Genomic DNA, 23,995 nt, shown 5'->3' with positions numbered 1-23,995 from the left:
CTGCTGTCTGTGGACATGTAACACACCAGCAATGTCTTTGAGTACTCCTACTACTTGAATAAATTTCTTGCTTACACATTTAACAACTTCAAGTGTCATATTAAAAGTAATACAATTTTTAAGGTAACAAAATGTGAGCCTAAACTTTGGTCCTATACATACACTATACCTGTATTTTAAAGCAAGCTCATTCTGAAGCTTTGGTAATAAATCTATGACTGTCAGATTCATACTGAGCAAAGTCTTTAAAGTTCACTGCTTCAGGAGCAGTTACGCTTCAACCAGTCTATGCCAGAAAGCCACAGTGCTAGAGAACCCTAGCAATACTTAAAGTGCTTAATACAGACATACATATGCATATTGTGGTAAAAATCGTGTTTGTAAAGCTGAACTTTCAAAAAAACCCAGGAGAAAACGGGTAAAAATGGCTAGACAGTTCAGACTAATGTTTTGCTTATATATAATTACCTATATTACAGATCAGACAACATGAATATGAACTGGAAATACAATACATTACTACTGTCACATTGTAAAGGCTCACAGTTGAGTTCATAGGAGCTGCAACAATGCATGGCAAGTCTGAAGCTCAGTTCTACACACAGCTGACAAGGTTGGCTGGCAAGTAATGATTGCCTTCTTTTCATTCAGAGAATCAGCAGCTGTTCTTGTAACTGAAGTGACCGAGTAGGCCTTTTATTAAACAGTACACAGGAGACAGGGAACAGAAGTCTTGAATTTTACTCTAGACCTTTAACAAGTGTAAATAAAGTGGTAAGGAATTTTTCTCAAGTGTAACTAACAGCTATGCTGTATACAAAGGACATTAGTGTGGTGCTTAAGTGAATCACATCTCCGTATCATTCATTAACTATGAATACATGTATAAGTATGGGCTTCTCACCTGCCTCAGCCAACCTTTTAAGTTTGGGAAAAAAGATCTACATACCTTTTGTTGAATCCAATCTTAACGATTTCTAAAGTCAAAGTCTTGCATCTGAAGAAAGCAAAAGGCAGCAAACTGCTCTTAAGGCTAAGGGACACTTGTCCCAGAAACTCTTATTGAGCAGGGAATCCATCAGGGAAGAACTGTGAACTTGTGAGCAAGTAGGTCAAAATGGACAATTAAGTTTGCTATATCCTTCATCAGGAAGCCAAGTAAATTTTAATCCTCTGGATTTATTCAAGTCATCATTGGTGGATGTTATTTCTGTACTTTTTCCTCATATCCTGGAATTACTGGCCCTGGAGTTATTTCCACATTCACTGATTTTAAAAGTTTTTAAGTGACATGTACATCATTGGGTTCCCCTGAGCTTCCCAAGCATTTATATATGAGGTCTTCATTAATCCAGGTCTGTACCAAGTGTTCCCTTGCATCAGGGTGCCAGATGGTCTTAACTCTTTATAGTACCTATTTTATTTCTACTGTGAGACAAAAATAATTTAACTGATCCTATGTAATCACGACAAGAGATTAATTAAAATGCCAAGATAGGAAACAATTTATTATAGAGAGAAGAAAAATTTCTCATCCAAAATATAGAAATCTGTACAACTTTGCCACAATCAATATACATGAACTGTACAAATTTACACCAGTTCATAATTTACCAAATAAAAGATGACTAACAAAGTTCACAAAATAGATGGTGGTTTGTGGAAAAGACTTTTACCCAATTAAGAACAAGGAAATTACAAACCAGACCTCCACTTTCTAAAAATAAGAAGTTTACTCAGTCTTAGAAAACTACAAGCTAGCAAATGTACAGATAGCTGGCTGGTGCTAACACCACAGTTCAGACAGTGTCTTTATACGGTCTTTTTAAAGCCTGTTGCCATGGCAGATTCTGATCACTTGCTACTTTCGATGCCAATGTAAAGAAAGATCTGACCATTTCCCCAGGTCATTCTTACTAGTTTATCTTATGTACATTTATACATATTTGTAAGTGCTAGGCAAAAGTCTGAAAAATAAAATTTCCAGTACTATGGTGTTCATAAGTCTTGTTACTGAGCTGCCAAAAATGTTAACAATTAATAAATGTAATAGTGCAAATTTGCTCTGCAAGACCTACTGCAGAGAATCACTTTATAAACACAGATTGGGGTTGCAAATTGGTGCAGAAATTAAGTAAGATGCCTTGGAGGAACTGACCCTTCCTAGATCTTCTTACTCCCTAGCAAGTTGCAATCATTTTGACTCACAGGCTATTAAATCACTGAAAGGTACTGTCCAAACTATGGCACTGTCACTTTAAAGAATACCATTCTAACGTGTGCCAGATCTTCACAGCTGTGACATGGTTTAAATTCCATAATCCATCCCCAGAGGTGCCCACCCAAAGTAAAAACCAAATTTATCCATCCATTTTAAGGTGATCCATCCACAGACTAGATCTTAACCTGATACAGTCATCATATTGTAGCTTTTGGAAGGGCTAGTTCTGCCCAAGAGAAGTTCCTCCTTACAGCTTATTCTGCTGTCTACCATTTGCATGTTGGTGTTATTTTGGCTACCTCCTGCTGGCGCAGCTTCATACAGCACACAGATTGAGCCGTCCTCTCCAATGCGATAGGACACTTCATACGGGTCAACCCATAGAGTGAGTTCGCTCGGAAGAAGCTGAAACAGTTCCTGACTGCTCAATCCAATCCGCTGTGCTGCCTGTCCAATGAGAGGATCCATTTTATGGTTGATCCGGATACATCGGTAACCTGATCCCTTGCATGGCTTTTCTGGGAACCAGTGGTGTTTATAATGTTCTATAAAACAAAAAACAAATATTACCTTTGTTAGTTGTGTATTCAAAGATCCGTGCAGCGATTATCGTTCTTTTGCAAATTTCACAACACAAGATGTTAAAAATCTTACTATTTTAGCATCAAGTGACCTGAAAAATCATTATAGGCTTTATTTCTGCTGATGATTTACATAAGTGCAGTGTCCCTTGGGAAGCACTCACATCCAAAGTTACTGTTTTGTTCTACTGTATACAATGTCCGCCATCTGAAAGGAGTGAAATGCAATCTCCAGGCATTCATAGAAACAAATAAAAATAGAAAAATTACTACAAACGTAGCAGAAAAACTCAAGGGCTTCAAAACTTCACAAACCAGAAAGGAAAAAAACCACCTTGCCAGCATCTTGTGATCACACCCTTGCTTACCTCCTCACATTCTGAGAACACCCAAAAATAACTACGGAAGGAGTTGGGCAGCATTTACCGACTGACTCAAACTGTATTTCACCACTCCTCTTCCCAGTCTGTTTTCCATCGTGAGAAACCAAGGGGTTCACTTACCTTAGGAGTTTTATCCCACCCAAAACCCTATCAGTCTGAGGCTACCTGTAGCCACTATCAAGCCCACTGAAACATAGGCTCGGGATTACAAAACCCACAGAGCAGCAAAGAAACCCCTCGGTATTTTTTCCCGACAGGGCCTGTCGGGCCGCTAAGGGCCGCTTCCAGATAAAAAGAAAGTTGATATCCATCGGCCACCGAGGAATTCTACTTGACCCCCCCAAAAAAACAACTTCAGAGCTTCTGGAAACGGGTCGGGGTTTGAGCCCTTGGAGCGGAGCTCAAGACAGGGGCTGCTGCAATGCTTTGTCTAAGGAGCCCAAGGAGTGTGCGGGGGGCGGGGGAGCTGCCTGCGCGACGCCCGAGCCCCCTTTGTTTCCAGCCCGCTCCTGCCTCCGCACCACCGAGGGTGTCCGCAAGGTCCAAGCCATGGCCGCGGAGCTCCGCTCGGCCCCCACATCACCCCTGCGGCAATTCCAGCCCATCGGAGAGGCCGAGCCTTCCCTTTTCCCCCTCCATCCCTCCGCGGGGCGCGGTGCCTTCCCCGCCGGGCCCGCCCGGGCAGGCGGCCGAGGGTGGGGAGCAGCTCCGGCCGCGCCCGCGCCGCCCTCACCTGCCAGCAGCTCCTGCAGGCACTGGCTGAAGGTCTGCAGCTGTCGCTCGTTCATCAGCCCCTTGGTCCGCAGGAACTTGGAGATGAAGCCCACGGCCGCGGCGATCTCACGTATCATGCTGGCCCGCGTGTACAGGGCGGGATGCATGGAGGCGGCGGCGGGCGGCAGCCAGCGCTCCGGGGCGGCCGGTGCTGGGGCGGGACGGGCCGGGCGGAGGGGCGAGCGGCGCGGCGAGGGACAGATGTGGGGGCGGCTTTAACTGGGCGCAGAGCAGGCGGCAGAGCGCAGATCACATCCCGGGGGCGGCAGCCTCCGCCTCCTCTTCCTGCGGCAGGGGGGCGGCAGCAGCAGCGGCGGCCGCGGCAGCGCTCCCCGCATTTCCTGCGGCGAGGGGCGAAGGGAGCCGCTTCTCCCCCGCCGCCCCTTATAGCCACCGCCGGCCGGAAGTGGCGTCAGGCCGCCGGGGGCGCGTCGCCGCCAATCAAGCGATCGCACCATCGTGACGAAGCGGCGGGGCGGGGCCGGCGGGCGGGTGACGTAATCGGCTGTAAACAAATAGAGTCGGGGGCGCGCGCGGGCGGCGCTGCGGAAGCCGCGTGGGACGGGCGCGCGCCGGCCCGGCCCGGCCCCGCCCCGTCCGCAGCCCCGGACTGCGCGAGCGGGCGAGCCACCCCGCCTCGCGCGCGCGGCCCCGCGCTGTGTCTGCGCAGAGCGGGGCCACGTCAGCGGCGGGGGCGGCGGCGCCGCGGGCTGCGGGAGCAACATCGCGGCGGGGACGAGCCTGTCGAGCTGCGCTGCCGTGGGTCCCTGCCCTGCCACCTCAGCACGCGAGGGCGGCGCCAGCAGGACGTGGGTGCTCCCAGACCCGTGTTTGTTTCTCGGCGCAGACAGCGGAGGTGGTGTGTCCGTGCCCCCGTCCGTCTCTCGCGGTGGCCAAGGGGGTTCCGGGGCGAGCACCCGGTGTTCAGGGGCCCCACAGCCCGGACGTGGCGTCTCCCTCACGTTTGTGAACCGCGGTGTTCGGACCGTCCCTGCATCGTGCTCTCCGCCTGGACACCTCCGACCCAGGGAAGCGCAAAGTGAAGGCCGCGCTTGTCAGTGGGGCAAGTGCCTTCCGACAGGGCACGGGCCAAACCTCAGCCCTGGCCCTTTGCTGACACCTCAGAAGTACAACATCTGGCCTTTTCACGCCTCTCGAGCTCACTGCTCCAACAGCATGTTCTCCCTTCAGACTCCACTGTTATCCCGTGTTTGCGATGCTTGCTTGCAAAGGGAAAAGCCCCTGGGTGGACAGGAGGGCTGATGTATCAGCTAGTGACTGCCAAGAAGTGTATGAATCTTAGACCTCCCAGAGCTGTCTCCCTTTTTTCCAAAACCAAAGGGGAGATGAAAGAAGCAGCAGAAGTATTTTTTCTTTTATTTTTAAATTAAAAACACAAAACTAACTCCGAAAGAAAGCTCATTCTTTCCCAACGGCATGTGATCCTGCCCCCATGCAAAGCTGCAGATGAAATACAGCTTGATGCTGCTATTGCATGTATGATTCTTTCAGCCAAAGACCAGAAGTTCACTGAATAAAGGCACACATAACACACGACTTTTTTTTAGTTAAAATAATTCAGTAATGAAATATATAAAAATACACATGAAATAATTTGACTGCAAGATGGAAGGACACTTTTTTTACTTACCTGGTGGAGAGTTGTAACCGTATAGTGCTTTTGGTCTTTTCTCTGCACACAGGATCTATTCTATCTTAGGCTGCTGGCCTCAAGGGACTCTTTCTTTGACACTATACACAAGGGAGATCCTCAAAACACTCTCAAAAGATAATCCTGAGTGGTTAAACTCGCAGCTTTACTGCATACCAAAAATCTTGGTTGGGGTTTTAGTGCACAGTCTCATCTATTTTCCCCCTTCTCTAACTTCTGAGTATTACAATAGTGATCATGAGCTGTCTCCCTGTACTGTGAGAAGGGAAGAGCTGCCAACCTGGCCTGTCCTCCTGCTGCTCCTTAAGTGCCAGACATCCTTTCTTCTCAGTGTTTCTGCAGCATATCAGAGGTATATCCAGAGCTACTATTTCTGCTGTGACCATAGGTTCACACTGTTCTCTTTCAGACCTTAAAGCAGCAGATGTTTCTCTCCCCATTCGCAGCAAGGTCCACCATCCTATTGGAACCTATCACTTATCTTGTGCAAAAGCAATGTTAAGAGTATCACAATTACAGCAAAATACCTACTGGGAATACTTCAAAAAGCAACAAAAATAGTGTAATGTGTGCCACCTTTGCTTGGACTCGAGCTTTGTTATCTGGTTCACCTTCTCATCAATCCTACTTAGTTCCAGCCAGAATCAAATGTTCAGGAGTTTTAGGAACTCCCAAGTAGATAAGTGGTTTTATGTAGTAGCACCCCAAAACATGAAGTTTAAAAAGCTCTCCCCAGCCATAACTGCTGTGGAGGGGGAGGCTGTTCAGATTTGAATCATCCCCCTTGAACTGTGCTTTTAAGAACATAATGTGGCCACATGCACCTCATGTCACTCTCTTTTATCTTTTTTTTTAATCTTGCTAGACCTTCAAAGTTTCCCTCAAATCTCTTGCAAAGTCAATAAATTCTGAAGTCTTTAGCAACAAAGAAGTTTTCATAGTTCCAAATAGTCACTGCATGTACAAAAAGAGGGTCCTTTCTATGGAAAGGGTAAATGGCTGTGCATACAGATCCAGTCTACCAATCAGGAAAGAACTACCTTGGTTTTCATTACTTGCAGCTAGCAAGCTGTTCAAGTGTACCTTGAGGCCAAGGCTCTAAGGAATCCTGCCAGCAGGACCTCATCCCTACCTATGGGAGGGAACAAGGTAACTGGAACTGCTGATACAGAGAACTGTCTCATTTTCCCAGTCTAGGCAAGTCTGCTTCCATCTCAGTACTGTGGTGGGATAGCAAAAAGAAGCTGCCTTTTCCATTCTCTGAAATGCTCATCTTCATAGTATGCAGGCTCTTATTGATGAGGAAGACTTTGGCATATCATTCACAAGATCAGGGAAAATTAACTTTCTTTGATAGGTCTTCAGTGGAGAACATCACAGAATCAGGCCATACCTTAGCCTGCTGTTGGTACCTTAGATTTCTGCCAGTATGCCAGTGTGGTTCACTGACCGGTTAATGTTGCTCTGAACTTCTTTGTCACCTGTACATTTTGAGATATATGAAGTGGTTCGTTTTCTTTCTCAGGCCAGGCCCCAGCTGTCTCCTCCTGTCTCTGCAGCTTCAGACACGGAAGAGGCAGTTTGCCTGGTTAATAGTGCAAGTTACTTGCTGATACCTTAATGACAGGGTGCTGAAGAAGATAAATGTAAACATTTAACAACTGCCTCATTCAGCCCATCTGATACTTTGAATGGAGCAGAAGCCCTAGGAGAGAAAATAAAGGAAAAGAGTATGTGATCATGTAATTAAAGACTGGATCATAATGGAGTGGATATGCACAGAAGGGTTGAATTAAGGTTGTACTGGCAACATAACTTCTGATATTTCCTAACTTTTAAGCAAAACAATGCAACCTTTACAACATTTCTTTCATGTAGTTTTGCAGGAACTGTTTCTTGCTATTGGTTTGGAGAGAGCCTAACACTTCATGAGTTCTATCATAATGGAAATAAGTAATAGAAATATACTTTGATCTATGCCACACGCACACATGCACACCCTGCAACTATTGCAACATGCTCTTTTCTCGGCTTTTTCCTGAAGGAGGCTACCAAGTGTTCTCTGTAGTAAGTGGGAATATTGAAGAGTTCAAAGAAGAAGAAATAGAACTACTTTATTTTAAAAAAATTTGTTCTGGTCTTAGTGTCTGAATTAGTGGTTATGTGGCAGTCCTCCTTGGAGAGACTTTGGCTGCACATCTTGAATTTGGACAGAGACAGCAGCAGCTAGCCCCCGTCACTGCAGGGTGAGTGCCCTTATCTACCTCTCAAGGCATATGTTGGCCCTAAGGGGGGATTTTTCTATATTGCCTTGAGAGCAGGGTGTCATTCCTACTTCTCGCCACAAGAAATGTTTGGACTGCAGCTCAAGCTCAAACCTGGTCTCAGAAATGTCTTACGAATCCTGCCTACTTGCAAAGCAGCACTCTGTGATGAGACAAGGAGAAGAGCTTTTCCACTCTGATTATGAACCTCTCAACCCAGCATTGCAACCTGAACGTAACTGCAGTGTTGCAGCAATGAGTGTTTCATCCTGAAAAAGTGTGGGGGGGAAGAAGTCAGTCAGAAGGAGTCTCACATTTGCTAGGATAAGATAGAGTGGTATGAGTCAGAGAAAGGGCAAAAGTCTGATTTGTGATCATACTGGGAACCCCCCTCTCCCTTCAACATGCCCACGGTTACACCTGAAAACATACACATGCATTCTGCATTTGTGAACTGGTCTATCAGGCAGTGAATTCCTCAAAGCATTTCTCATGCAAGTAGAGTCCTGTTTAAGCAAGTGAGACAAGTCCTTTATACCAAAGTCCCATTCTACACTCCAGCAATTATTTTACAAACACTTCTCCTACTGCAGGAAGCTTATGAGGGGCAAGGGGAAACTGTCAGCATTGGTAACTATTGCACTTTCATTTCAGAAAAACCAGCTCATGACATTCTAAAATGACAAAACTCTGCTGCACTTACTTCATACAGAAAAAGGTCCTCTGGGAGGGCTAAGTTTGATTTCAAAGGGGCCACTCACTAAGAAGATACTCCTTGTAGCATGATCCTCAGATGGCAGTGTTGCCTAAAATTGAAGAACAAAAACCTACAAATATATGAAATCTTAAAGCAACAGCAGAAAACAGAATCTGTTCAGGACAGCTTCAACAGAAAACTTTTCCTACACTATTGCTTTGACTTCACAAACAACATGTGTCAGCATGCACAGGTAGAAGATAATAAGCAAATTCAGAACTTAGTATTCTGATTTCCTTATAAAAACCCTAATTTTTTTAATGGGATAATAGCAGGTATGCCAGCACATGGGGCACTTGTTTTTAACAAAACAATCATAGTTTGAATCCAGTAAAACCAAAACTTTAAGACAATAGAAACAGATTATATGCAAACTTAACATTAGTGAGAGCTCCTAGACAGTGTCATACGTAACACAGCGTCATACATAACCATTATTACATATCCATTTTGTCCTGGTTTACACAAAAATTCTGGTATCCACCTTTGCTTTTCTCCAAACATGCTTTTTTGGGTTTTGGTGTTTTGCCTGCTTTAAAGAAACTGAACTACTTGTGATTAATAACTCAAACAATTTACCACCTGCAGTGACCATCCAGGTGTTGTAAGAGACTGGACTATTAGTGCTGATGGCTTAATCAGCAATGTGCTTTGATAACCATGTGCAGAGTGGCCACCCAGTCCAGGGGCTGTGAAGGCATGCACATCCAGCACCTCAGGCTACAAGCTGGGTGTTAAACGATAAGGAAAGAGGCAAATCCTGAAGGTCGGGTAGTGTTTCTTTTTCCTTACACAGGTGACTTAGCTGTGATAACACCCCAGAACAGGCACACCTGGCCTGAAGGGATTCATTTCTTGTTGGTGATCCTTAATGGGCCATAATGAACTCAGCTGCACTGGCGTTAAGAGATCACCTGCAATATCTTAGAAGGTGTCAGGTACTCCTGATGTATCCAGTGATTCAGAGTATTGCATCATCCAGCATAAAACTCCCTATCCCAGGGGAGGTACCAGAGCCATTCCCACCTGATCCTGACCATATATAACTCTGAGTTGTGGGTCTTTCGTCACTACCCAGGGCTTCCACCACCACCGTGGAGGATCCAGACTGTGACCTGACCACCAAACATCAAAACTGCAATAACCAAGTGTTGTTGCTGGGTCCAACAGGTATGTCGTGGATCCTTCCAGTCACCTGGGGCCTCTGCAGCCCTGCTTCGACTGCCTGTACCAGCATCCCAGCCTCACTCAAGAACTACACAAATGTTTACTGCTATCAAATCCCAGCTATCCAGCATTTCCTGCCAGCGATGACTCTGCCAGGTTTTCCAGACATGGGGGAGGCAAGCCATATAGAAGGGCAACCATCTTGTCTACGTGCTGTGGCCAGCTTGGAAAGGCTGGGCCACCATCTCAGTTCAGTCCAGTGGGTAGAGCTTGGGAAGTTTCTCCTCGTAGAGTGGTGTAACCCAGTTTTATCAGTATTGTTATTAGCATTTCTTCTTAGTAAAGAGTTATTTTTTCACCTACATCTGGGTATATTTGGTCTCTCTCTGTATTGGAGAAACCAGGGGTATTGACTCTGAGAGTTGTGACTTCTGTCTGAGGTTTCTGCCGCTCCAAATTGTCTCAAACTGAGACACATTTTTTTTCAGTTGCATGCACTTTGGAATGAAATACACAGATGAGATAAACAATCAGCCATTGCAATCCTGAATGAGAGTTATTAACAATAAAGTGAAAATAGCTTGTAAGTGAAAAGAATGATTTTACCATTTGTTGTCACACTCTGCAATCAGATTCCAAATTTTAACCTTTCCTGTAGTTTTTCTTATTAAAGCTGGGATAGGAGACATGATAAAGAGGTTTATAATTCTTTGCTTCTCAGAGTGTTGGTTTTTTCTGGCCTGCAGTGTAACTTAAAGAAGCACTGAAATAACTTCAGAACACCCTTGTCCATAGTGGCTGTATATGGGCTTTTGGACTGTCTGGTGACACAGCAGCCTGTGTCGGTCAGCATGGGGTTGTCAGTCATCCTGTGGCTGTGCAAAGAAAAACTCAAGAAATTTACTGATATTTTTATAACAGTATTTCCTGACTGTTGGTATTAAAACTGTGACTGTCTGCAGATTTTAGTTGCAAATTTCATTAAAATACTTAAAGATTTTAAGAAACTAATATCTTGGTCCTGCAAGTATTTTTTTTTCCTTAGTATTTGAACCTTATGTACTTTGATTTATGATGTGGTTAAAAATCTAGACACATTTTTAAAAAAACCTTTTTCAAAATCATCTGGAAAAAACCTTTCATTTCTTTTACCAGTGATATAAAAAATTCTTAAACAGCTTTATTAAGATTTGTGATTTGGATACCAGATAGACTTTGAAATGGATGGCTCCTTTGGAATAGTTATCAAATACTAGCTACAAACCTTCACCAAATCTGCCTATCTCAAAAATTCTTCAAAATAGCAAAACATGAAGGTGTTGTAATGGTAATGCTGAGGATTTTAGGCTAGGCCTGCACAGACAATAAGGAGATTATCTACTATTTGCTTATGAAGACAGAAAAAAAAGTAAAACAGTGATTATAATATTTAGTTAGACTTATGCACCTGCCTCACTACAATCATAACATCCCTTCTCCAGAGCTGGTCATGGGTTTTTTTTGGCTGTAAGTCAGATGTCTTTGCATATGTTTCATTTAGTGCAGGACCTGGCTTTCGAGGTTAAATTATTTCTTTTAGCTGCTTTTTTATCCTTTCATTGTGGTCTGTCTATCTAAATCCTGCATATCAATGCAATGAATACATTGCTACAAAAACAGGCACTTATCTTCTTATTTACTTCATTTTTCCTAGCCAACACTTGCCACAACTTATTTTCTTTCCCATTGTCATTTGTAGTCATGGCACTGCTCCTGTTACTGCTTTTTCTTCTCCTTGCAATGGTATTAACTCGGGCATTTTAATCAGTCTCAGACAGAATTCTCGGGACAAAATTAATATAATTAGTTCTCTAGGACAGATTTGGCAGGCTGAGGGAACATCACATTGAGAATCTGTGTATTACCCTTCTTTGAGTATTGACAGATTTTCTTTATAAAACCAGGTAGAAAAAAAATTTAAATCACAGATACACAGTTCTTACTTGGTTGTGTAGCTGTATATACAGTGCTGTTCAGCTGCATTTATGTGTGAGCACTTCAGTCATGTTTGTGTGAAAATGTAGTCATTCATCCCTTTAACGGGATTGCATTGCATGTCGCATGCCTAAAATTAAGCTGTTTGGCCGGTCCCTGTGCAACTTGACTTCTTTGCCCATAAGGGATGAAGAAACCTGAAAACTCAATAACTTACTTTACTAAATTCACTCATGTGAGTAATGTAACTGACAGTGATGAGATTATAATTGCAAATGAACAGCGTTGTTATTTTGGAACACATAACCCAAGACTTTGAATATCAGAGCTCCCACTGTTTTTTATTCTCCTTTCTGAGAGATGTGCCATAAACTGAGGAACCTGCTTTGTCCTAGACTGCCTTTAAATTGACTACTCTTAAAAAAAAAAAAGGGAAAAAAATTTCTGGTTTTAATGGTAAAATTTTTACAGAAAGCAGGAACTACCTAACTGTTTATACAAGTATCTTATACGAGCATGCTTGTTAACAGTAGAAAAACAGGGAGATGGGCCTAAATACACTTGAGGCAGTAATCTACAGTTATCTCACCAAAAAAAAAAAAAAAGAATTTTTCCCCCCCATTTTTTAAAGGACATCAGAAAAGACAACTAAATTAGAAACAAAAGTCTTGACAGCAGACATAAACACCTTTATAAAATTAGGCTATCCATTCCGACTTAAATTAACTAGATGTCTCAATCAGGCTGTGATTCAAAACAAAAAGTACATAGATTTTTAATTTTGAAAAAGAACTAGAGATCCATAGCATTTACAAATCTAAAACCCCAGCCTTGTGATCTAGGTTTTTCACTTTATGCTTCCAACAGCACCTTCAAACAGTCACCATTTCTCCACCCATGTTTGTCTTTGATGCGTTTTCAGAGACAGAGGAACAAAAGCTGCTTGATACCTCTCTTACAATAGAAAGGAGATGTGCCTGGCTGTGTGGGAGGAGCTGCTCAATTCTTCCATGTAGCACTGGGTACACATGCTTCAAGCAGCATTAAGTGTTCCTGGGAGCAGGGAACAGTGTTCTAGCAGGATCTAACATACACAGGCAAAAGATAGTCATTTTCTTCACAACTATGCAATGCATTAATACAATATCCCGAGCCTGCAGACAATGAACGTACTGTTTCAGAACTTTTTCATTTCTTTTTCACATCTTATTCCCTTTTTAGTTATTTAACGGAAAGTGACCGTGGGGGAACGGCTTCTCAGAGAATGGAGATGAAGCCAAAAAGCCTTTATTCAATGGAGGAATCGACCTTTAAGGGGTTGATTCGGGGAGGGGCTTGGAACGGGGTGAAACCTTAGGAGGGATTGAGTGAAAAGGGAGACGTTGGTAACTGTTATACATCCAATTACAGGAGATCCGAGGGGAGGGCTCAGGAACTTGGTGGCGATACATCAAGGGGAGGGGCAAACTGGATAACTGACAACCCAAGTAACAAATGGGGAAACACCTGTAACTGACGAATAGGGGCTGAAAGATCTAGGCTGGATGGGCGTACGAGATGGGTGCACTTCCATCGGGTTGCATGTTGTGCGGGGCGGGGCAGGCGTCCCCGGGAGGTACGGCTCCCGCCTGGACCCACCAACAGGCTCCGGATGCTGCGGTGTGCTATGTCGCCCGTGGCCACCCTGCCCCACTGCCTGCACTGCCCATGCTGGCACTGCCGCGCTCCCCAGCAGTGGTGGAGGGGCCACAGCGTTGTCGCTGTGTGGTTGCGGTGGTGGCAGCCTGTTGTGGCAGTGGCAGGAGTTGCGCGGGCCCGGGTGGGACTGATCCAGCCCAGGAGAGATGGCATCCGGCACCTCCCGGTGCCGAGGCTCATTAGGAGAAACTGCAGGGGGACACACGGTGGGGGGAAGGAACACGGGGGGTTGCAGGAACTGCACAGGGGAATACAGAACCTTTTTCAACTCAAACCCATACAGAGAAAAACGCATTAATTATAAACTCCAGCAATAAATCCCGCATGTGCAGCGGGTCAGGTGGTCGGGGATTCATTTCAGTGTTTCCCCACAGTTATTTGAGGACTCTCTCTTTTCAAACATTCACTGTTTTGTGAAAGCCTACTTATAAAAATTTATGTAAGAGATACAGGAGTTGCATAAACCAGCTCTTGAGGAAATTCATAAAATGTCTTTGCAGCCACATTTTGCTCCCTTTGGATTTTTGTGTCCCACAACTCAGCTAGCAGTAAGTAGAGAGGGAACAATTAGAAATTCATTTGAGATAATGGGAGAAGGGAGACCTCAAGTCATGTGCATCTACACTATAGAACAGGAACATGGTGCTGTGCTCCACCAGAAGCGAGTGGAATCCCACCAGCTGTTTCAGCCCTAGTCTGGTAACGCATCATTGCAGTTTGCTCAGGCCCCAGAACTGCACTATTTCATACCAAGAAACCAGCGTGTGCAAGGCCAAGGCAGGGAATGTCTGCAACACATTCCTTTAACCATGTAGACATGCCTTATTGTTTCCACTCAGTTTTCTTACCCTGGAGCTGTAGGGTATTTCCTGCAGAGTCATCTCCTCCCACTGGCTCAGAGCTTCAGTCTCACCTACCAGGCAGCATGGTTTCAGTAGAACTGTGTCATAGCTGGTGATGCCAGTAGCCAAACACTTCTGTTTTGCATAAGATTGAAAAGCAAAACCCAACAACAACAAAAAAACTTCCAATTCTGTCCCAGAATTTCCAGATCTCTTCAAAGCTACCTTCAAGTGTGGATACATAGCACCCAGATTCTCTATATTGATATCACAGTATAAAGATACTAGGGATATCTAGGAGTGATCATAAGAGAGTTTCTTCAGTTGCTACAGCCCTAGAGGAAATTATCTGGCCATCAATTATGCAATTTCCTACTTTGTATCAAAGGCAAATTCAATAGTTTATATAAGGATGGCTTAGTAATAGCAGGTATTTCCTGAAGACTGGTCATATTTTTTGTTCTTAAGGTGGTGCAACATACAGTAAGAAACGGTGATTGAAACCTGCATTTTTCATGTATATATTTTAAATTACTAGACTACTTCAGTGATTTCAACACCAAACAGTGTTAGAAGGATGAACCAAACCATACTTCTCTGCTTTGTTGATTTAAGCTCAATATTTCAGCCAATGGCCAAAAGTACAACAAGGATAAACTTCAGTTGCTTCAGATTTGAAGAGAAGAGTAATTGCAAACCTCAGCCTAACACAACACCTGTGAGGGCTCAATAGCTTGAGGACCTTTGATGTTATGAAGAATCCCACTTTCTTGGGGTGAAGATGGAACCTTTACCTTTTGCTCTGTTGGAGTGCATTAGGTAACTGTGGATCTAATTCATTTTTAATCTAACAATCTCAAATCTCTTTGACTCTGTGTTTGTAAATGCCAGAAACTTGCTTTACTTTCCCCACTCTAGCTATTAAACAGTTCCGTTGACCACAGAAATGTCCATCAGTGGAGGTTTTAGAACAAAGGCGACTGCAGTTTTACTATTCACGATAAAGGTAAACACCTGTCTTTGTGAAGACAGATGAATAAAAGATTACCTGTAGCAAATAGAGGTATGAATCGTCAGATAAAAATGCAGTAGTGTTGCTCAACTATTGGAGACCAAGCAGTTGTTTAATGGAGGGTGGAGGAGAACTTTGCATTCACTCATTTCTGAAGCAAATGAAACAAAGGTAGTGAAATATTTTTGTTTTATAACTGCCATGAGTCCTTTCAAGTATTTTTATGGTTATCATTATGAACTTCTTCATTGATTATATATCAGTTGCACTAACTCTTGAAAAGAACGTGACCAGCCTATTTATCCATATCTTTCTCTTTTAGAAGCATGAGGTCAACACATTGTTTTGTGCTAATGTCAGCTGTTTACTGGTGCGTACACTTCCCAAATCCAGCATGCTTTCTCTGATGTCAGTGGAGTTTTGCAGTGGGATTCTGGGGAAAGAGGGCAAAGTTTTACAAGATTTTTCATTGCGATGAATGATTTAGGAATCTTGCCTTTAAAATTTTACCAAGCCAGATTTCTTTCACCTGGAGGCTTTTGACTTATTGACTGACATTCATACTTGGGTATTTTTTCTCAGTGTTAGTTTTAAATGCATTAAAATGTTGGGAAATAGATGAGTCCCTTCTTGCCTTTAGCAGAGAATGAGATCAAGAGTTATGGAGAGGCAGAGTCCAGAGATGCTTGTTAGGAACTGTATCTTCTCAGTGGTTCTTTACCAAGTAGCTCTAAGTCCTACGACTGGAGAACATTTGTTATCCCATGCACATGACAAATGAGTTTAAAAGCTATCAGAGTTATTGGAATACTGAAGGAAGTTAGGCCTGTACATCATTGTGAGAGCAATTATTTTTATTTCTAGGATGGCTGAATGAACTGTTTCTTCCTTGCAAACCAAGCAACACAAACAGCAATGAATATCATCTCTGTGCTGATTTGAATTGTTTGACCCCCTCTACTAATACTAAAAGAACTAAAACTCTTTTTAAAAATTGATGCCAAAATAGTTAAAGTTTTGAACGTGTTTTTTTATAAAACCCGATAAATGTTAATTTTTGAAACAGATTAACATATGGATTATAGCACCAATAAAAAACACTTCAACAAACACTTTCCTCAATATTCCTTTGCAATTTAGATGCAAACAGAGTAAGTTTGAAAATGTTTTCAGTTATCAAACTTTAAAGTTTTAGTATAAATTTGGGATCATTCTGTTAACACAAATAATCCTATTTCTTAAGAGGACTAAATCCATTCCTACTTTCAGTTTCATATGCACAGGTAGTACTTTCAAGAGAGTCAAGTATGTCCCTTGATAAAAATAAAATTTACATACTCTTCAACTTACCAAGACTAGAAGCAAAGACAATGTATAACTGCAGGTAGTGAAGCATTTCAAATTTATTTAGGTATGTCATTTGTACATCCCAGAGCACATAAAAGATGGGCAATTGGTTTTACATCCACTTAGCAAAGCCTTTTTCAAAAAGAAAAGAAAAATAAAGTCAGCCTTTTCCTCCTTTCAGATTCTTGCATGCTGTCCTATAGGCATTCTGCTGGGCCCCAGCTCTAACTGCCTCCCTTCCAGAGGTGAGGGGACCTTGGTCTAAAAACCAAGGCCCCTGGCCCCACCGCTTCTGGGAGAGCTTCAGAGGGCTTAGGTAACACAAACTTCATCCACAGGCATGTACAGAGGAAAAACCTGTTCCTGTAAGATGCCCATTTAACCACTAGCTAACACTGCTTTAGCCTGTTGTTCTTTTCCTTGCCCAGGGTTAAAACACATGGCCCTGTCCACACAGTAGCTGCGCCCATATGCTGTGGCCCAAGAGAAGCAAATCTACCTACTGAGTGAAACTTCTGTTGCTGAGGACCAAAAACTCAAAATGAACAGCTTCTGGAGCCTGGTCCCTGGGCTGTATGTGGCCCCCTCTATCCTGGTCCTTGGTGGTATGTGCTTTAGTGAATGGAGCACATTATGTGCATGGTCCTTCATAGGGATGGTGTTCATCAGGCTACTTACACCTCGTGATCACAGACAAAGGCATGTGTCTGCAGTGGTACAAGTGAGGTCCAAGTGTACAGTGCGCTGTGGAGAGCCCCATGACTGATGGGACAGAGAGATGTTGGTCACCTCAGAATCTTTTCACTGCTTTCTTGTGACAGCTACACTACTGGTGCAACAGAGGATCTGGGCTCTTAGTAGCAATCAGGTTCCCCTTGCAGCTGATAGTGGCTGTCTAAATATATCCATGATTAGGCCTACCCTGCATAGATTAAAGTCACAGCTCCGTATCTCCTCACTGAGGCACAGCAGTTGGACTGATGACAGCATAAACATGAACTTTGTGACCTGGTTTTTTTAAACTGTTTTTTTACAGCATGCTTTAAATATACTGGGTCACTGCCTGTAATAGTGGATCACAAGAAATGTAATCCCTTCTCCAAGGATGGCTTCCTCAAACTCTGTAAATGGCACTAGGGTGGAGCAGGCTACATGATTAGGAGGTTGTCCCTTTAATGTTTCGGAGCTCTAGGTGTTCCACCTTGTATTTTTAACAACAACAACCACCAAATACCAAACAAAAACCCCCAAACCAAACAACAACAACAACAAAAAAAACCCCAACAAAACAACAACAAAAAACCCAACAAAACAATAAACCCAAACAAAAAACCCACACTAAAAAAGCCTAACAGAAAAACCCCCAGACTTTAGAATTTGTGTATAAAAAGTATCAACTAAAGATTGAGCAAAGCTCAAATTCAGGCATTTCATTTTATCACCACAATAGCAATCATGCATAAGATACCCTTTGTTATGGGTTTAGCCAAGTAGGCCAAGAAGTTAGGCTTTAAAGTTCAGATTAGGCCTGAAATCGTCAGATGACTTGAGCTGGGCTGAGCTAGCTAACAGCTGACTTCTTCCAGCCAATAATATTGTGTTCCATACCATGCTACATCCTCTCAAAGGGTGTAAAATCCAGTGTGTGGGAGTGGCTTGGTTAGTTCCATCATGGCTGCACTAAGAGGAGGACAGCTAACAGCTCCCCTACTATGCTAGGCCCTGCTCCTGTTGCCTCTGCTTGCATTTTGTTTGCATTCAGGGAAGTAGAAATATTTTGTTGTTATACTTTCTCTGTCTTGCTGAGTGTCTTTTGGAGTGCTTATGAATTTAGAGTAATGGGCTTTGTATTAATTGGGGAGTGGGAAGTTATTCCTTGTTATATATATGTAACTTGCGTAAGTGTGTGTGTTATATTGTAGTTCCCTCTTCATTTTCTCTTTTCTGCATCAATACATGTAGTTAGTTTCAGCATAAACCTGGCTTTGGAAGTTTTTTTTCCTCTCTCCCTCTTCTTTTTCCCTTAGCTGGTTGTGGGGAGGAGGAACCCTTTTCACTCTGTCCTGGACAGTTGGTGTTTTGCCAGCTCAACCCAGGACACCCTTTTGTAATGCCACCTCTTCTTATACAGGGGCCTCTTTTATCTGTCTTACACAGTTCAGGGGACAGAGATTGATCCTGTGATGCTGAGCAAGCTGTTCTAATTGCTTGACTGTCCAGAGCTGAATTTAAGGCATTTTTGCCTTGACAAACAGGAATCTCTTTTCTCTCCCTCAGAAATCCCCAATATAATTATAGAGGATTCAATTCTTTATGTATTTTTCCCTAGGCAATGACCTGCTTTCCTTGCATGGCAAAATCAACTGCAATTTTATCATCCAGAGGATAACAAAGTTGCCTTATCTTTTTTGAGTAAATACAACCAGGAATTAAAAAAACAGCAACAAAACAAAACAAAACAAAACCTTACTCCTTTAATCATTTTAGCATGAAGAAGTTACATACAGGGGAGCCTTGAAACTTCTTCCTTGTTCATAGCCTTTAATTCAATTAAGGCCCTAAGCTAAAGCAAAGAGCTGGCAAGAGTCAGATGCTATTGCTACTGATAATGTAACTGCAGAAAAAAATTAATGGCACATAAACAATTCAAGTAGTCTTTTTATTAAAAGTTTCTCCTTCTGAAGCATGTTAGTTTGCCTAAGAGATGACAAAATTATTGATGAATTCCAGACTCACTTTTTTCAGTCTTTGATTTAAAATAGACCACTGGATTTAGGCACTTGAAGTGCAAAGAAGTATTTGTATTCTCTAAATGGCCTTCTGTGATCTGAAGAGATCAATGGCATACATTTTACTTGCATTGCCTGCATTTGGAGCCTAGGGGCAAAACAAAAGCACAAATAATAGATTGATTTAGATGGAATTTGAGATTATAATAAAAGGATTTCAGACATGTTTGGAGGATGTGTGAGAGGTCATATAACGATCCAACCATGTGTGGGGGTTCCCGTATGGTCAAAGTATTGGCTGCCAAATGTGGGACACATTTTCATGTAGTACCAAATAAAGAACTCTGAAATACCTGTTCTGACCCAGAGAAGGAAAAAAACTACATAACATGAAAAAATACTCAGAAAAATGTCTAACAAATCCTATCCCCTGAAAGCCATGAAAATACCTAAATCTGATGAAAATATGTGGATTTCATTATCAAGAAAGATATTGAAATAATTGACACTGTATATTTAAAGAGTTGCATTTTTCCTAGCCTTCTTGTTTAATTAAATAATGAAAATAAAAAGAGAGAAATGGACAATATTGGCTGTATTTGGGATGATGGACTAAAAAAAGCATCAAATTCTCAGCTCTTAACAGGGAAAATCAGGCAGCAGCTGTCACTCAAGTATCTACATACAGATTCTCTCTCACAACAGAGATTTTAAAAAGCAGATAGCTTTATCTTCTCTCATTTTCCACTCTCAAATACGGATTAGGATCAAACTGATCAGAACATTCCCAGAGAGGAACTCTAAATGGACTTGAAAGCAATAATACATTGACAAGCTAATTTGGTCGTCATCTTCTCCCAGAAACTCTTGAGTCACAGACTATGTCAATGTAAGTGTGAGGTGGGAGGAACCTTATCTTTATGCAAATGTCCAAACTCCAATTTCATAAGGTGATCTTAGGAAAGCAGTGTGGGTCTTACAGCTTATATGAGTTTCTCATGCAGGAACATTGTATAAGAAAAAATTCACCTCTACTGAAAAAGCTGGGTCTTGGACTTTACAGCACCTCCTTATGATGTCTGCACTGCCTGACCTCATTAATCTTGTTTATCATGGTCACTGTACTGTGCAGTTATTCCATTAACATATTGTAGTGCTGCCTGAGGCTGCTTTAATGTATGCCTTTTCTATATTTGCCTAATTTTTTTAGGCATTTGTTGTGCATTGACCACTGTAGGGTCTCTCTATGGGCAAATGAAGAGAGCATATGGTGTGAAACTGTGACCTATTGACTGTGCTCCTGGGAAGCCCTGTAAAATAGCACAGACACTCCATCATAGCAATTCTACACATTAGCTCAATTTAAAAAAAAATAAGTTACAGTTTTCCACATACGGAACTCTTTATATATTTATGCCTATGCATACTGTGCACAAAAGGGAGAAAGTTCCTACTGCCTATAATAGTTTTTTAAACCTCTTAAAAATTTGGGATCCAACTCAAAGGGTAGATGTTGCAGAGCTCAGACCATCTTATATGGTAGTGCATGGAGCAACACACAATTCACTGTACATTTGAACATTGTGTTTTTCGTCATTTTTAGGGGTAACAGTAGAACTGGCCAGATTCAGCAAACAAAGTAAAAAACTATGATAAGGCACTAATAGAAAGAGAACTTCTTTCCATGAGATCATCTCTTCTGCATTTTACATATATACATACATTTCCTTGCTTGAAAATAAAGGTTGTCATTCTTTTATCCTTTTTTACTTACTAAATGTGTACATGGTCTCTTTCTTTAGAACTCAAAAGCAAAAGATGCCACCTGATAGAATTTAAAAAGCATGAGAATGGTCTTTCTAAATTACACAAGTTTAATATATAAAATATTGTCCTAGTTCAGCAGGAGGGACCAGCTAACCCTGTGTGGGGGTGATCAAAGCTGTGTATTCTACCCCTCTATTCATTCCCCAAGGTCAATGGGCCATTAGCAGCAGCTGCCCAGGGAGCCATTATCACCCTCACACCCAGCCTGAGGGGGGCGGAGCTGCTAATGGGCCATCAACAGCTCAACACCCCCTGGCTCCCAGAGTTAATCACCCATTGTGTGAGTCCCCGCCCAGGGGGAGGGACTGAGTGCTCCCTGAGGGTACATAAGTGGTGGGTAAGAAGACCTCGGGAATTTCTCGTCGGATCCAGAGGAGCAGCAGGACCTTGACAGGAGGAGATCCCCGCTCTCGCCCAGACCACAGCCCTCGCCTGCACCAACAGGTTTTTCTTTTCCTTTTGCTCTGGACTTGGGGGAACCACAGGGGTCTCAGCACAAGGGCAAACAAACCCCCTTGGGTTTGTGCCCCAGGACACTGGGTTATACTGTTGGGGTTTTGTGAGTTGAAAGCAATTTCCCTTGTGTGTCAGTGTTGTTATTGTAATATTATTATTAAATTTTAGGTCTGACTTATAATCTCTCTCGTGGTGAGTTCATTTCCCCTGCTGGTTCACCTTTAAACCAGCACAAATATATATATTATTTTGTCTTGCAAGAACACATAAGCATCATCTACTACTGAAAAAACATTTTTCATAATAAATTTTTTCACATCCAATCCTTATTAGCATCTTATATTATTAACTGTACTTAGTCAAATAAAAGTTGGGAGACCCTAACGTGTTAATGTTTCATTCTTTTATCATCATGGGTTTTTTTATTATAATCTTTAAATTGTATTCTATGTTAAATGAATAATCATCAGATTGTACCTGTAGTACATTCTCAGTTGTTTTCCATATTTGAAGAAAAATATTATGGACTTTTGATGATAATTTCCAGAAATGGCTGGTAACTCTGGGTGCCAAATTTGAGACCCTTTCTTTAACAAGTGTTGCCGTTGTAACTGTGAGTACAGTTTACACACTAAATAATCAGCAAGATTGTAACAGTGAGAAACTCATTCATTCCAAGTCTAGGAAAATTAAAGATCAGGCAGTGTCTTTTGTTTTAAGTCTTAAACATCCACTCATCTCTAAAGTAAGTCAGGACTGCACTGCTCAAAGTAATGAAAATCCAGCCCAAGCTTGCACTAAGTACCTATCACCCCTCTGTCCCTGTCATTACAGGTTTAGTTGCTGTAGGCACAAAGACATGCATTTAGACAAGGGAGTGGTTACCAACTCACAGACTTGCCTTCACCATTTGTCCCTCATTAATGGTATGAAACAAAGCAATTGTGAGAACAGAGCTGACTTCTGCTAGAAGGGTAAGAATATCCTGAAGGCTTGAAAGTTTGTTTAAATTGTTTTATGGCAACAAAGTAGCCTTTGAAATAGTTTGAACTACAAACAGTTAAACTTTATTGTTATATCAGTTATTGTTTCTGAACCATGGTGGGCATCTGAGCAGGGAGGGAAGAGTTGGAACCAGATAGAGGAAGGAGTTTCTTATGAGCATGTTGTCTGCATGGCAACCCAAAGATCAGATGTTTGCTGGGGAAAGGAGAGCCTTCAGCTTTTTGAGATTGGTTTAGTTTTCAGTGCTTATCAGCCTGGTGCTGGGCACAGGAGGGCAGGCTGCAATGGGAAGGGGACATCACAGAAATATAGGAGGAGGGACTTTTACCTTCCTCCCCAGTTGCACTTTTTCTTACAGTATCACACATAACTTGATTCTCCCATGTGATTCTGACTTCAGTTCTAGGTGGTGAGAAACTACTGAGAAAGTGTTGAAGGATAGAAAGTAGTGTTTACAACTTGCATGTCCTGAGGGAATGGACTTCGTCTTCTCATGACTGTAAAAGCTGGGTGCGCACCACAGTGCTGTGTGGCACTTACACAATAGTTTTGCTGGAGGAATGATCCCTCCCACTGATTTAGGTCATCCTCTTGGGAAGAAGTTGCAGAAATAATGTAAAAACTAAGCTCTTCCATTATACTGCACAGAGAAGAGAAATTTAAAACCTGTACATTGTAGCTCCCCTAACATGAATGACCAGATATCCAGAGCACATCAGCCAGTACATCATCCCATCTGCAGTTCCAGCCTAAGACAGATCCCGGATCATCAAGGAACACAAATACAGCCACTTGTCCCACTGATAGGAACAGATCAGCCTTAAGTCTCTGATTTTAACTGTACAAGTGTGTTCTTGTAAGAGGAAAATGTATTTATTCAGAAACTGATGTCCAGAAATTATGTGAGTCCTGGCTGATACCAGTAAAAAACTGTTATTTGCAAGTCTGAATAATTGCCACATGCTGCTGCTGGGAGGACAAGTCATGAATAAAATTACTTCTTATTTCAGCAAGACCACCTGCTTCCAAACAAGTTGAAAGTATGTTATCAGGGCAACAAGCAACATCTTCAGCTCCAGATAGGATATAAATAAACCAACTCTGTGATGAAATACAGGAAAACCTGTATAACTGCATACGTTGCACAAAGTAAATTAAGAATTTATAATTCATTCACATAATACTATATTCAGTGAAGCTTTAGCAAGACATTATTTTCACTCTGCTTACAACAAACAGTTCCTATCAACGGCCTAAAGGAAATTGTAGGTGTTAGCTAGCCTCAC

General features: G+C 42.3%; 1 protein-coding gene across 1 annotated transcript; it reads right to left on the bottom strand.

Annotated features, from left to right (window-relative positions):
• Positions 1-1,481: 1,481 nt before the first annotated feature.
• BTG1 (BTG anti-proliferation factor 1) lies at positions 1,482-4,335 on the bottom strand. Its single transcript, XM_071552099.1, has 2 exons — positions 3,919-4,335; positions 1,482-2,766 (listed from the first exon to the last, which is right to left on the bottom strand). The coding sequence occupies exons 1-2, from the start codon at positions 4,064-4,066 to the stop codon at positions 2,402-2,404; spliced, it is 513 nt and encodes a 170-aa protein (XP_071408200.1). The 5' UTR covers positions 4,067-4,335; the 3' UTR covers positions 1,482-2,401.
• Between the last annotated feature and the right edge of the window lie 19,660 nt (positions 4,336-23,995).

The sequence above is a fragment of the Pithys albifrons genome, chromosome 3 (assembly GCF_047495875.1).
Source record: "Pithys albifrons albifrons isolate INPA30051 chromosome 3, PitAlb_v1, whole genome shotgun sequence".
In the NCBI taxonomy this organism is placed as follows: domain Eukaryota; kingdom Metazoa; phylum Chordata; class Aves; order Passeriformes; family Thamnophilidae; genus Pithys; species Pithys albifrons.
This window is presented reverse-complemented; position numbering and strand designations above follow the sequence as displayed.

Excerpts from the sequence above, each read along its gene's own strand:
- BTG1 (XM_071552099.1), bottom strand. The coding sequence starts at position 4,066 with ATGCATCCCGCCCTGTACACGCGGGCCAGCATGATACGTGAGATCGCC. Across the intron at positions 2,767-3,918 it reads CCTGCAGGAGCTGCTGGCAG|AACATTATAAACACCACTGG; the intron begins GTGAGGGCGGCG and ends TTTGTTTTATAG.